This window comes from Sciurus carolinensis, chromosome 10, assembly GCF_902686445.1.
Source record: "Sciurus carolinensis chromosome 10, mSciCar1.2, whole genome shotgun sequence".
NCBI classification, from domain to species: domain Eukaryota; kingdom Metazoa; phylum Chordata; class Mammalia; order Rodentia; family Sciuridae; genus Sciurus; species Sciurus carolinensis.
This window is the reverse complement of record NC_062222.1, coordinates 137,737,617-137,750,997: the sequence shown is the minus strand read 5'-3', so window position 1 is coordinate 137,750,997 and position 13,381 is coordinate 137,737,617. Positions and strand designations below refer to the sequence as shown.

Sequence of the window (13,381 nt, the reverse complement as noted above, 5' to 3'; positions counted from 1 at the left end):
AAATTTTTTTCATTTTGAGACGTGGTCTTGGTATGTGTCTTCAGGCATTGCTAAACTGCTGAGGCTGGCCTCAAACTTGCAGTCCTCTTGCCTCAGCCTCCCAAATTGCTGAGATTATAGGCATTGTGTCACTGTGCCTGTCACATGTCCACCTCATAATGCAAAATGCATTCAGTTTATTTCCAAGAGGGACCAAAGTCTTCACACTACCATCATTGTTCAAAAGTCCAGATCCAAAGTCTTCTCTGAGTCTCAAAGGCAAACTCTTAGCTGTGATCCCCTATAAAAATCAAAAAACAAGTTACATTTCCCAGATATAGTGGTGGGACAGGATAAATATTCCCAATCCAAAAAGAGGAATAGGAGCATAGAAAGAATTGGGCCAAAGCAAGACCAAAACACAGAAGGGCAAAATTTAACCCTGTAGTTCCATATCGGGCACCTTGGGCACATACTGGTGTGATGTAAGCTCTAAAGGGCTTGGGCAGCTGGGCATTGTGGCACACGCCTGTAATCCCAGCGACTCAGGAGACTGAGGCAGGAGGCTGAGGCAGGAGGCTCGAAAGTTCAAGGCCAGCCTGAGCAATTTAGTGAGGCTCTAAGCAACTTAGTGAGAACCTGTTTCAAAATAAAAAATAAGAAAGGGCCGGGGATGTGGATCAGTGGCAAAGCACCCCCTGAGTTCAAACCCTGGTACCAAAAAATAAAACAGAATCAAGGGCTTGGGCAGCGCCCCATGACCCTGCTACCTGAGAGCACCTGGCCTCTCCGGGCAGGCTGTTTGCCCGCGGCTCCCCTCGGCAGGCATTCCACACTCCTCACGTCTCCGGCTTCCTGGGATCCGCTGCGGCTTTGGCTTGGCTTTCACAGCCTCGCACGCTGCCCTCTGGGGCCTGCGGCACTCTGCTGGCCTCTCAGGATTTCCTGTGAAACCTGGTGGAAGCCCCACAACCCCATAGCTTTTGCACCCTGAATGCCCGCAAAACCTCGGGGCCAATGCCTAGGCTGCCCTGTGAGCGTCGCGGCCGGGGGCACGGGAAGAAGTGAGGTCCAGGGAGGCGGTTCTCTGGGTGGCCTGTGTGAGCAGGGGCCCTGGGGCGAGCCGCTCAAGGGACTGTCTGAGGTGGATCTGTACGTCCACCCTTTCGAGCCTGCTGTGGGGGTCTGGATGATTCCTACTGCTTGGCTTCTTTTTCATGACTGATCTCTTTAGCAGTCACTCCCACCTTGACCATAACCCTAAATGCACTTCTTTTGTGGCCAAACTGCAAAATTTTCAAATCTTTCCACCCTGGTTTTTGTTCCTATTCTCACTGTAAATCTGGCTACAAGCAGCCAGCAAACCTCATGCCACTACCTGAATGTTGTGCTGCCAGATTAATTAGTCCATCACCTTTAAATTCAGCCTCGCACACAATGTCAGGAAAGACAAAACGTAGACGAGCTCTGTCAGGAGGCAACGTGAGCAGGCGGCAGTCCGGTCCCAGCAGAGGCCCGTTCCTGAAGCTTCGGAGCCTGGCCTTTACGTCTGTTCCCGTCAGCCTCCCGGTCTCCGTGCTCACACCGGCATTGTGCATAAAGCTCCGTTTGCAACATTCTAGGCTTCCCCTAACCTGCTCACTAAACTTGTCCGAATTCTCCTGCAAACCAGTCCCAAAGGCTTCTGAACCCGTACATGGTCAGGTATGGTCACAGAAATGCTCCACTTCTTGGCACCAGTTCCCTGTATTAGATTTTTGTTTCTGTGACAAAATAGCTGACATAGCCGGGCGCGGGGCACGCCTATAATCCCAGTGGCTCAGGAGGCTGAGGCAGGAGGATTGTGAGTTCAAAGCCAGCCTCAGCAAAAGTGAGGCCCTAAGCAACTCAGTGAGACCCTGTCTCTAAATAAAATACAAAATAGGGCTGGGGACGTGCTCAGTGGCCGAGTGCCCCCGAATTCAATTCCTGGTACCCTCTCCCCCAAAAAACATAGCTGAAAAAATATACTTAAAGAAGGGAAGGATTTTTTTGGCTCATGGTTTCAGAGATTTCAGCCCATGGCCACTTGACCCTGTGTCATCTGGGCCTGTGGAGAGGCAGGACATCATGGTGGGGAGTGTGTGCAGAGCAGAGCCGTTTGCGTCATGGTGGCCAGCAGGCAGGAGGCAAAGGAGAGCTGGGTCCCGACCCTCTGGGCTAGCCCGCCTCCTATGGCCTTGCCCGAGAGGCCGGCCCCCAGGCCCCTCCGCTCCAGGCTCTGGCACGCAGCCTCTGGGCACGCTCAGGGTCCCAGCGATACACCTCTTCATGTCTACTTCTTAAACTGCTTTTTAAATGGCATTTATTTCAAAGATTCTTAAAAATTTGCTTCCAAATCTTTACTGAGCCTTATTGAAAGACTAGAAAAAGGAAAAGATGCCTTATGTTTGCATTTTGGCCCTTCTTATATCAATTATATAGATAATTGTTCTACAAAATAAAAGCTAATAGTACACACAGATAGGTAAACTTCAAGTGGTGTACTTTCAGTATTTCCTTCCTTCCTTCTTCTCTTTTTTCTTCTGTGGTGCTGGGGATGAAACCCAGGTCCCCGGCATCCTGAGCACACCCTGCCCCTGAGCCCTGCCCTGTCCTCTCCTCCTCTCCACCTCTGGAGTTTTCTGTGGCTGCCCTGTGCTCTCTCGGACGTTGGCGGCCTTGGCCTTCACCACGGGGTGCGAGTGCTGCCCCTTAGCCAGGACAGCCACATATCTCCAGACCCAGACTTGGAACCCTGGATGGGCGGGGAGGTGGCTGCCCTGTGCTGGCCGGGGTCCCTGCACTGACAGTCTGGCAGATGAAGCCGGGTCCTGCTCAGGGAGCGGTGGCGAGGGCCGGTCGCCCAGCTGCCCCGCGTGCTTTTAGACAAGCGGGCTTTCTGGAAACTTACCGCGTGAGTGGAGAGTTGCCGCACGCAGCCTTGACTGTCTCTCACGGCATGTTCCATCATTCTGTCCACCTCCTGCGGAGGTCCTTTCTGGGATGTCAACAGGACCCTCCAGGTGGCCTTCAGGCAGCATGTGCCATCAGCCCTGAGTCTGTCCCCTTGCTGTCACCACAGCACTGTGACCAGCTGCTCCCTCGGTTCTGGAGGCTGGAGGCTGGGCACTGATTTCATTTCCGAAGCTGGCTGTCTGAAATCCAGGTGAAGTGGCCGCTGCCTCTGAGGCTGTGTGGGAGGCCCATCCCTGCCTCCCGGGAGTCCTCGCAGTGTGGCCGCCTCTCTCCAGTCTCTGCCTCTGCCCTAGTCACGTGGCCTCCTGAGTGTGTGCCTCCCCTGGTCCCTTGTAAGGATCCTTGTTGTTGAATTTAGAGCCCAGCAGGGTGTCTGGGGTGCCCTCGTCTTGAGACCAGCCTTCAGAGCATCTGCAAAGACCCTGCTTCTGCACAAGGCTGGTTCCCAGGTCCAGGGCAGCACGTGGGCCTCACGCTCCTGGAGGAGAGGTTGCAACCCACAGCCCCGCCGAGCAGCCCTGGCTCAACCTCGGGTTTGGAACCTCGTTTTCCTTTTCCTATGATCCTAACGAGGGCCATTTTTCACTCCCATCACTTTACAGATTCGGGACCCAAAGACCCTTCTTCCCATGCCGGGGGTAATGGTTGGCGACATAGGGAAGAAGCTTGGGCAGAACGGGCTAGACAACGGGTGAGTGTCATGGTGGTCCTGGAGCTGCCCCTTCGGAGCCCTCACTTGAGCCGGGCAGAGACCAGCCTCTCTGGGGCGTCAGAGCTGTCCTCACCTCTAGGCTCCTGTGAGCCTGCCCCAGGCCACAGAGACCCTTCCCTGCCTCCAGGTGCACAGCTGTCCCCTCCATAGGTGGCACTCCCAGGCCTCAGGGCAGGCCCCGCCCCCTCCCTCCACCTGGGGGCCCACCCTGGGCGGGGTTTAGGCTGTGTGCCTGGTGGCCTCCCTGCTGCTGGTCCTGGGACTCAGCCTCAGCACCCTGCTCCTGGAACCCGGGGGGGGCTGGTGCCTGGTGTGCCTCTGTCCTGGGGATCCTGCGTCGCAACCTGGAGGGGTCACTGGCTGCTCTGTTTAATTCGCCCACGGAAAGCTGCGCAGAGGCTCTGGCAGAGGCTCCGGCTAGGGCGGGAACTGGCTGAGTGCCGCGGAAGACCGTGGACAGGTGGGGTCTTGGCCCCTCCCCAGCACGGCGGAGGCAGAGTTGATGTGGGTGGGGGTGCTCCTGGAGCTCCCTGCAGACCCTGGCCTGGGGTGGAGCCTGAGAAGTCTTCAGTGAGAGCTTGATGGCCAGGCGAGACCCCATGCTTAGCGAGAGGTGGCCGGAGGACTGGGGTTGGCCAGGCTTGCAGGTGGGGGAGGAGACCGCACAGTGTGAGGCCCCAGGGTAGGTGGCCAGCTTGGGAGGGTGTCTGGAAGTCTCCCTGAGTTGCGGGTGTGGCATAGCAACAGCTTGAGCTCTGTGCCGCCTCCACTGACTTTCTTGGCCAAGGTCCTCATCCGTACGATGGCCTGTGCCTGTGTCGGGGCCCTTGCATGGTCCTGCAGAGCAGCCAGGAGAGTCTCCTGGCCATTACTGTGTCAGGGCCTCCCCCACCCTGCTCACAGGACCCAGCACTGGCTCTGGGGCAGCCCAGCCCACGAGATCTCCTGGGCACAGGGAAAGCAGGGGCCCCCAAGTCCTGCGTCCTGCACATGTCTCAGGAGCAGCGTCCAGGCTGTACTGCCACGAGGCTCTTGCTGGGCCACTCCTGTTGGGTGTCTGGGCCTCGAGGAGGAGGTGGTCCCTCCAGAGAGAGCAGCTGGGCCAGGTGGTTGCCAGGCACCCGCCCTGGAGAAACCTCCTCTCACCTTTCCCTCCCCAGAAGTTGGGGTGCTGGACTGGGAGAGGTTCTCTGATCTCTGCTTGGGCCATCACAGCAGGTTGAGCCACAGGTGGAACCTTGCCACTGCTCTGTTGAGGGTGGTGCCACCTCAGGCCCCTGCTCGCCGGCCATGGGTCTTGGAAGCCAGCATCGTTTTGGAACACCACAGAATGACCCTGAACTTGGCTCCTCTGAACCAACTCCTGCTGCTGGAGATCGGATGATCTCCAGGTGGACGGGGTCCCCGCTGCACCCAGTTGGACCCTTCGGTGGACCCGGAGAGTGGCCAAGCTCTTTCGAGAGCCGGCAGGCCCCTCTCCGACTGCAGTGGTGTCAGCCTAGGAGCCAAGCAGCTCTGAGGTGGAGCCCCTGCTGGGCCCGCGTCTCCCCGCACGGGCAGCAGGAGGCGGCCTGGGCCTGGGCAGAGGCTGAGTGCCGCTGGCAGGGTGGGCGCCTCCGCCAGCTGCGGGCTGCCCAGCAGAGGGCGCACGCAGCCCCTTCCCGCCGGTGCTACTGCCCCTCCCTGGCCCCAGGGTCAGCTCAGCCCATTGTGGAGAAAGCAGCGGTCAGCAGTTAGCTCCTGTCACCCGAGAACCCCAAGCTTGTGTGGCTGGAGATCCAGCAAACACAGGCTTGTGGATCAGTTTTAACTAAACAGCCCTGAAAGCAAAATGGGAAAGATCTTTCCAAGGGGCTTTTTCAGCCAAACGCAGAGGGGGCTGTAGGTACTTTGTGTGGTGATCTGGGACTTCAGGCCTTGGGGATCCCTTGTGAGGTGACTGGGAGACCCAGGCTTGAGGTCCACTCTAGGGGTGCTGGGGAGCTGGAGCGAGGCCCCAGGGAGAGGGAGGCCCAGGGCAGAAGGGGCACAGCACACATGGCACACCTCACCACACGCCACGATCACACACCCTGTGTCCCTCACGCCTGACCACACAAGCCACACTCATGCCCCGTGCCTCTCCTGCCTGTGCCACACTCCCGCCACACGCACACAACCCTGCGCCACCTACACAACCCCTTACTCCAGTGCAGCCTGGCCTGCCAGCTGGCCCTGTCTGAGTGTTTTGGGGACAGATTTGGGGTACAGAAGTCCCAAAGAGAAGAGGTGGCACGGTGTGGCCGGCCAAGCTGCAGTGGTCCCTGGGCTGCAGGCGCCTCTGCTGCCTGCTCTGGGCAATGCGGAGGAGGTGCCCGCTCCCTCCCGGGCACCTTCTGCTACAGAATCACGCCCAAAGAGCAGGCCTGGGCTTCCAGGCAACAAGCTAGAAGGCTCTGGGCCTTGGCACCGAGGCCCGTTTTCTTTAAGGTGGGTGCTGTGAATGAGCCGCCTGCAGGGCAGGGGTGGGCGCGGCAGCCACCTGCGCAGGTCTGGAGGAGCAGCGCCCACCACCCGCAGGCCCTGGACGCGCTGCGCTGGGCACCGTTGAGCTTCTAGGTGACAGGCCTGCGCCTCGTGCACAGGAGAGGCCCACAGAGGAGCCTCCTGCTGGACACCGGCCTGGATCCCTCCCTTGCCCAGTCCCCCGAGGTGCCTAGGAGCTTGGGAGGCCTCCTCCGCCATGCCCGCTGCCCTCTGCCTTTGCTTGTCCCTGGCATGTGGGGAGATGCTTGTGTATCTTCTCTTCAAGGCTGTTGGGACTTGTGGCTTTGGGGAATGACCCCAGTACCCCAGAGGATAAAGTCTCGCCCACTGCTGTCCATTCTGTGCTGAAGCGTCCAGTAGGTGCCTGGCACTGAGGCTCTGTTATGGATGGCAAACCCCCACTGACACGCTCATGAGGGCGAGTGGACAGTTAAGTGTCACCACAGAACAGAGTCACCCCCTGGTGTCCTGGGCAGAGTCCACCTTACTGGCCTCTTGGGGGCGGAGAATCATGATGGACTTCCTGGAGGAGGCAGTAGCCCAGCTGCCTTCCAAGGAGCATCGGTGGATTCACAGGGAAAGGCAGGGGGAGAGAGCCTGGCTGGGTTCGGGTGCCTCAAGCGAGGACCCAGCTGCTAGAGAGAGGCGAAGGTCAGTGGAGGGTCACCGTACACAGTAGCCTGGAAAAGGGTGCGGCAGGTGCAGAGCGTGTCTGTTCCTGCTGGTGTTTGACTGGGATGGCGAGGGTGGGCTGGGCGGGACGTCCGCCAGCCAGGTGTAAAGGAGGACAGGTCTCGGGAAAGGAGCACCTTCCTTGTCCAGCAGGCTGTCCCCTGTCCCCAGCAAGGACAGCTGTTCACCACTGATGAGGTCTTCTTTGGTGTCACAAAAGACGTCCTCTCGGATGTTGTGAGCGATCTCAGTCATCGGCTGGGTTCCTTTGGGAACCACTGATCAGTCTGGCTCATATTTGGGGTTTTGAGGGGTGGTCCGCATAACACGCACCCCTTTGCTTAACCGTGTTCCCCAGACTGTTCCAAGTAGGTCTTCCTGACCCGACAGCCATAAAAGCACCTTCAGTGTTTAACACGTGCTGGTCCATAAGGGTGACCGTGTGATCTTCATGCAGCTGCTCAGGAGGGACAGGTCACCTCCTTTGGGTGGCGAGATGGCCGCACAGGTTCGCTGGTTTGTCTTGAGTGTTTTGAGACCTCAGTTTGCTGTCACTGGACGGTGGCTCAGGTTGGAGGATGCAGCGTGGGTTCAGGGATGCCTCTCCTCAGCGCCGGCTCCCGTCCGGCCGGCAGCACAGGGGCCTTGCTGGGCACAAAGGCCCTGTGTGTCCTCCAGGAGCACCTTGTCCCACTGGGCAAGGGTCCTGGCTTCATGGTCCTCTGCAGGCCACCACGGGCCCTGACCTGGGGGGTGGTGCCTTCGTGCTGCCCTCCGGGGAGAGGAGGAAGCCTAGCAGACGCTGCCCTTTCTTCCCCGCAGATTCGCCATGTTCCACAAGGTCAGGGTTCCTCGCCAGGACCTCCTGAACAGGACTGGGGACGTCACCCCTGAGGGCACCTACGTCACCCCCTTTAAGGTAGGAGGAGTCTGCAGGGCTCCGGGGCCTCCCTGCAGGGCCTGCTGCAGCTCTGAGTGAGACCTGCCACTCGAGGCCCTGGGCCGCCCTCCTTGGCTTGGGTTCTGTGTTCCCAGCCAGGGTGGGGACTTGGTCACACAGTGCTGGATGCAGGGTGAGCCTGGCCTGGCAGCAGTCACAGGCTGACTCGGGGCATCCACGCCCATGGGATTCTGGTTAGGGGACTCCCCGGCACTGTCACCTGAGTGTCCACAGGGAGAGGTCGCTGGAGAACAACCACACTTGGCGACCAGCCAGGCTCTCTGCCTCTGGGACTCGCCACCCGCTTCCCCGAGACAGCAGAGGCGCGTGGCCTGAGTGGAGTTGGCCGGGTCGCGTTGAGCCTCGGGGCTGCGAGCTCATGGCTAAGACCTCTGTGCCTGAGCATCCTCAGAAGGGCACTCCCTGGACACCCGTGTCACCTGCCCATGAGAAGCGGGGGACGGATGCAGGAAGGAGAGACGGAGCACCCTGAGGCCGGAAGCCGCGGAGCATGAGACCTCAAGCTGGGAAAGCGGCCCAGCTGTCACAAGCCGGGGACCTGGAGAAGGAGCCCCGGGGCCACAGCACAGCCAGAGAGCCAGGCGGGCCCCTGCTGCCCACGGGGAGCGGGAGGGGCTGAGGAGGCCCAGAGTGACCGAGTGTGGACGAGCAGCCCACAGACGGGTGTTCCCAGAGGAGCAGACTCTGGCCAGGTCTCAGGAGAGGAGCTGGAAGGATTTCAGAGAGAAAATTCTGGAACCTTCAGGTCTGATATCAGTGGAACAGTAGTCACTGGAACTTGAGATTTCTCAAGCGCAGCACGGGTGTGAAGTAGCACCATGAGGTGACCCTAGACCCCGCGAGCCTCCTCTGCGAGAGGTTGTGGTGCGCGTCCGCAGCCTGCAGCATTCTGGAAGATGCCACACGGTGCCACCGCCTTGTGGAGAAGAGCCCACGATACAGCAGATACAGCAGCGAGGCAGGAGGGAGGAGCCCAGGCGCCTTGGGGAGGCTGCACACTGGACGTGCCCATAGCCCCGACGGTGGTGATGGGCCGTAGGGTGAAAACGGAAGAGCTTCGCGTCACCTGTCCACAGGGACACAGCGAGCACGGTGTCTGTTGACCCCTGGATTGGGGATTCACAGGGTGGGGATAAAAGGAGCCTGTTTCATCAGCAGAATGTTGGGCCAGAGCCACACTCCCAGGCCATGGGCACCCTGCTGCCCTCCAGCGACCCAGGCCACTTCGGATTCCCGCCCAGGTGCAGGCAGGGCCCCAGGAGGGCACTCCTGCAGAGCCGTGACCTGCTGCTCCCTCTGCTCGGGCACCTCTTCCTCCAGCAGCTGGGCGTCCCCCTCCACCCAGGATTCCCTGGCGACAGCCGTGCCTGCAGCCCGCTGCTGCCGTCTGGGCGTGGAGGCTGGCGTGTGGAGGACACATCGCCTCGTCTTCGTCTGGCCCACACTCGCACCTGGTTCTCTTCTGCAGGACGCCAGGCAGCGCTTCGGAGTGTCACTGGGCAGCCTGTCCTCGGGGCGGGTCTCCATCATCGGCATGTCCGTGGTGAACCTGAAGCTGGCCGTGTCCATAGCACTCCGCTTCTCGGCCACTCGGCGCCAGTTTGGACCCACAGAGGAGGAGGAGGTTCCCGTGCTTGAGTACCAGCTGCAGGTGCGACTTCTTGCTTGCCTGCTACCCCTGGGCTCACCTGCTCTTGGACACGGCAGGTTGGCCACCAGGAGCAGGTCCAAGCCGTCAGGCAGTACAAGGACAGGGAAGGAGTGTGGCCTTCCGGGCAGCAGGGCCTTGGGGTGGCTTTTAGTCCAGAGGATCGTGTGCAAAATGGCCAGAGCAGGGCCCAGGGCAGAGCAGTCAGGCAAGGCCCTGGGCGGCGGGTGTGCTCCCCTGACGTGCTCACGAGGTCATGCCACCGTTGCTGGTGGTGGGCTGCATGTCCGCCTGTCATTCATCCCTGCTCTGGGACGTGATTCCAAGGAAATGAGTTTCAGAAGCAGCAGGTGAGTGCAGAGCCCTGTCCCCTGTGGTGGCATTTAGAACAGCAGGACAGACACCCAGGCAGCAGCTCAGACAGGCGCAGACCAGGGGGACTGACCCCTCACCACAGCACAGGCCTCTGCCCTTGCTGGATGCTGGGCTGTGCAGCCAGGCAGGTGGGCCTTTTGACCCCCACATTACAGGTGGGGACCAAGGATCAGGTCGGGGGGCAGTCAGAGCTCAGTGGGTAAATCTGGCCAGGCTTGGGGCCTAGCTGTGCATGAGCTGGTGTGTCCAGTGACTCTGCGGAGTAGTGACCACTGCAGTTGTCCTTCACCTTTTCTTACACCAAGGCTAAGTCCTTCTGTGTGGAGGGGAGCAGGGGAGCAGGGTGCTGTCCACGCCTGGGCAGCCCAGGGCCCGCCCACACCTGCCCCCTCCAGTTGCACGTCAGGAGCCCAGGACAGCTCAGCCACAAACCCAGCTCCACCCTGACAGGCGGCAGGGCCAATGCCCCGACTCGGTGCCCAGGGTTGTGTCTGATGGTGCTGCTGGTCACGCCCCTTCCAGGGTCTGAGGGATTGGATGGGTTTGTACGTGGAGGCAGCCGGCACAGCCTTTGGAGCCCGGCAAATGTGGGACTGTGGTCGTGGCAGCTGGTTCCCTTCCCCTGTCCCCCGCCCTGCTGGTGTGCACAGCTAAAAATCACACACTCTCTGACCTTCAAGGGCTTGCCAGGCCACACGAGCCTAGTTTCCCGAAAGTGTGAGGGAGATTGCGTCACCCTCTCTAGGCCCACGACGCCCAGGCTGGGACCCAGCCAGCCTGTGCACCAGGCAGCCTCGGCCCAGGAGCCAGTTCACAGGTGGACTTCCTGGGGCCTGAGGTCACTGGGTGGCAGTGGTCTGCCCCTCAAGAGGACCTGGGCCGTGTCTGGTCTCTTCTAGCAATGGCGCTTACTTCCTTATCTGGCGGCTGCCTATGCCTTGGACCACTTCTCCAAATCCCTCTTCCTGGACCTGATGCAGCTGCAGCAAGGCCTGATGCAGGGGCACCACGGGGCCAGGCAGGTGAGGCGTCTGTGCGCTGCTCAGCGCTGTGTTCAGGTTCACCGAGGTGGAGCAGCCAGCTTCTGCTGGGTTTTGCAAGTCTTCGTCCCCCTTCCTCCCTGCGTCCCCCATTCCTTTCTCCCTTTCTGTCTCTGTCCTTTCTTGTTCTGAGAGTTGAACCCAGGACCCTGTGCATGTTGGGCAGGTGTTCTTCCACTGAGCCACACCCAGCCATTATTTCAAAGCAAAGTCAGTGCATTGATTTGTGAGAACCAGGCCCGTGACATGTCCCTCAGCTGTGCCAGACACTTGGGACTGACTTGTGCTGTGACTGGAGCCGTCTGGGCTGTGTGCACGCCCCAGCTTCTCAAGCATGTGCTGACATGACTCTTAATTCCCGTCTGTGAGTTCAGCTCTCGTTCTCCTTTTGAGAACACGATGGTTTGCAAAATCCCCATTACCAGCCCCTCAGCGGATTTCATGGTTCTGATCCTTTCATAAACAACAGCACAAAGAGCTGAGTCCCACTGACAGGACTCGAGTTGACAGGCAAGGATTTGTGCAGGAACGGGCATGCAGATCCCCTGAGGTCAGCACAACTAAGGACAGGTCCGTCCCTGGCTTTTCTGTCGGTGGTGCACAGGGGGTTTCCGTAGGCCCCCATGCTGCTGCCTGAGCAGAGTGAAATGTGAGTCCGGATAAGTGCATTTGGAAACAACGGGACTGCTGCACCTGGGGTCATGCCAGCATCCCAAGGCATCCCAAGGAGCCCGTCTGATCCCGTACCTTGGAATGTTGAGTGTAAACCCGGGAGTGAGCGGAGGGGGGCATTTGCAGCTGGCCGCAGGTCCCATGGGCACCGTGGGGGAAGTGGAGGGGTCCAGTGTGCTTTTCCCTGGCATGAGTCACGGGAACTCTGGGCAGCTGACATCTTCGCTCTCTGGTGTTAGTGGCACGGAGCACAATCGGGCCTGTTCTTTCTTGACCAGACAGGCATGGTAGGGACGAGAAGTTGCCCTTATTTGAACCTGAAAACACTAGTAAAATGGATCATTTTCTGTAGCAGGTGTTTCTCTCTAGTTGTTTTCCTAACTGTCAAGTGAAGCAGCAGGACTCTATGGGACACACTCAGGGCTTGGGACGAGGCAGGGAGCGCCCTGCCAGGGCCTGTCGGTGGCCACGCCTTCTCCACCTGCCGTGAGCTACCACCCCGACCGGCCCTCGTCCCCTCGGAGGGAGGCACCGTGTCCAGTGCTGTGTGGGTTCCTCCCCTCGCAGCAGGAGCACCCTCTTGCTGGCCACTCGCATGGCATCTGTGAGCTTTCCAAGAGTTGGGGCAGCGGTCATTCCTCTGCAGGGCTCCAGTCACCCACCTGGTGGCCCTGAGGCTTGTCCTGCACAGAGCCATGGTCCACTCATCATGCTGTGCCACTCTTGGGTACATCTCCCCGTCCACAACTAAGGTTGGGTCTCCTCCTCCTGAATCATGGGGTGTCTTGGACTAGAGCAGAGGGGACACGGTCCTTTGTGTTGTTGATGACTCTGGGCCTGACTTGAAGTGTCACGGTCTTTTCACCTGTTCTCATTGGATTCCTCACCTGAAGGCAGAGCTCGGACGCGAGATCCACGCTCTGGCATCGGCCGGCAAGCCCCTGGCCTCGTGGACCGCCCAGCAAGGAATTCAGGAGTGCCGGGAGGCCTGCGGTGGACACGGCTATTTGGCCAGTAGGTTCTGGAGAAGTGCATGGTGGTCTCTGCCCTTAGCCCTGCCGTTTGACGCTAGGCCAGGGGTCAGCACCCTGCAGCCCTTGGGCCAAGCCCAGCTGCTGCCTGGGTTTGCGAATGGGGTTCCGTGGAACACAGCCTGCCGGGCACTCCCAGGCTTTCTGTGGTGTCTCCATACTGCACTGGCAGCATTGAGTGGCCCTCACAGCCCGACAGAGCCACACGCCCTTAGAGCCTGAGCCACGAGCCAGGCCAGGCGTGGTCTGCTGACCCCTGTCCCAGACAGCGCCCTCTGCTCTGATGTCTGTCTTTTGGTGACCTGGACAGTGACGCAGCATGGCGGAACGCGTGAGGGAGCCCACCAGGAGCCGGGCAGAGCAGGCAGCCGTCCGTTCGTATTGCCGCCTTTTGGTTGATGACCCGGTAGGAAGCTAGTGCAAGCGCTGACACCTAGAAAGGAAAGCGCGCCATTGGCACTGAGTCCTCCTGGGCACTCCCTGCGGCCAGGCCTGGCCTCGCTCATGTCCACGGCAGGTGGAGCTGCACCAGCCCTTTTTCTTGTATCTGGAGCCAGGGCCTCGCTAAGTGACTGAGGCGGACCTTGAATTGTGCTTGTCTGCCTCAGCCTGGCTGCCTGCTGGGGTCACGGGCATGGGCCACGGGGCCTGGCAGTTGTCACTGTCGTTATTTGCAGCGTATCTGCCCACCTTCCTGCGGGATGATCTTCAGTAATCGGCTGTTAAAGCTGTTTGTCCCTAGAAGCCGTGCTCTGCAGCGCTCCAGGG

General features: G+C 59.8%; 1 protein-coding gene across 2 annotated transcripts in view; it reads left to right on the top strand.

Moving 5' to 3' along the window:
* The window catches only part of Acox3 (acyl-CoA oxidase 3, pristanoyl), a 37,214-nt gene that overhangs the window by 9,534 nt on the left and 14,299 nt on the right, over positions 1-13,381 (top strand). For both annotated transcript variants that reach the window (XM_047566495.1, XM_047566494.1), the window contains exons 7-11: positions 3,579-3,667; positions 7,709-7,805; positions 9,316-9,498; positions 10,770-10,892; positions 12,476-12,596. In XM_047566495.1, the coding sequence (XP_047422451.1) occupies positions 3,579-3,667; positions 7,709-7,805; positions 9,316-9,498; positions 10,770-10,892; positions 12,476-12,596 (613 nt within the window). The remainder of the gene's footprint in view (positions 1-3,578; positions 3,668-7,708; positions 7,806-9,315; positions 9,499-10,769; positions 10,893-12,475; positions 12,597-13,381) is intronic.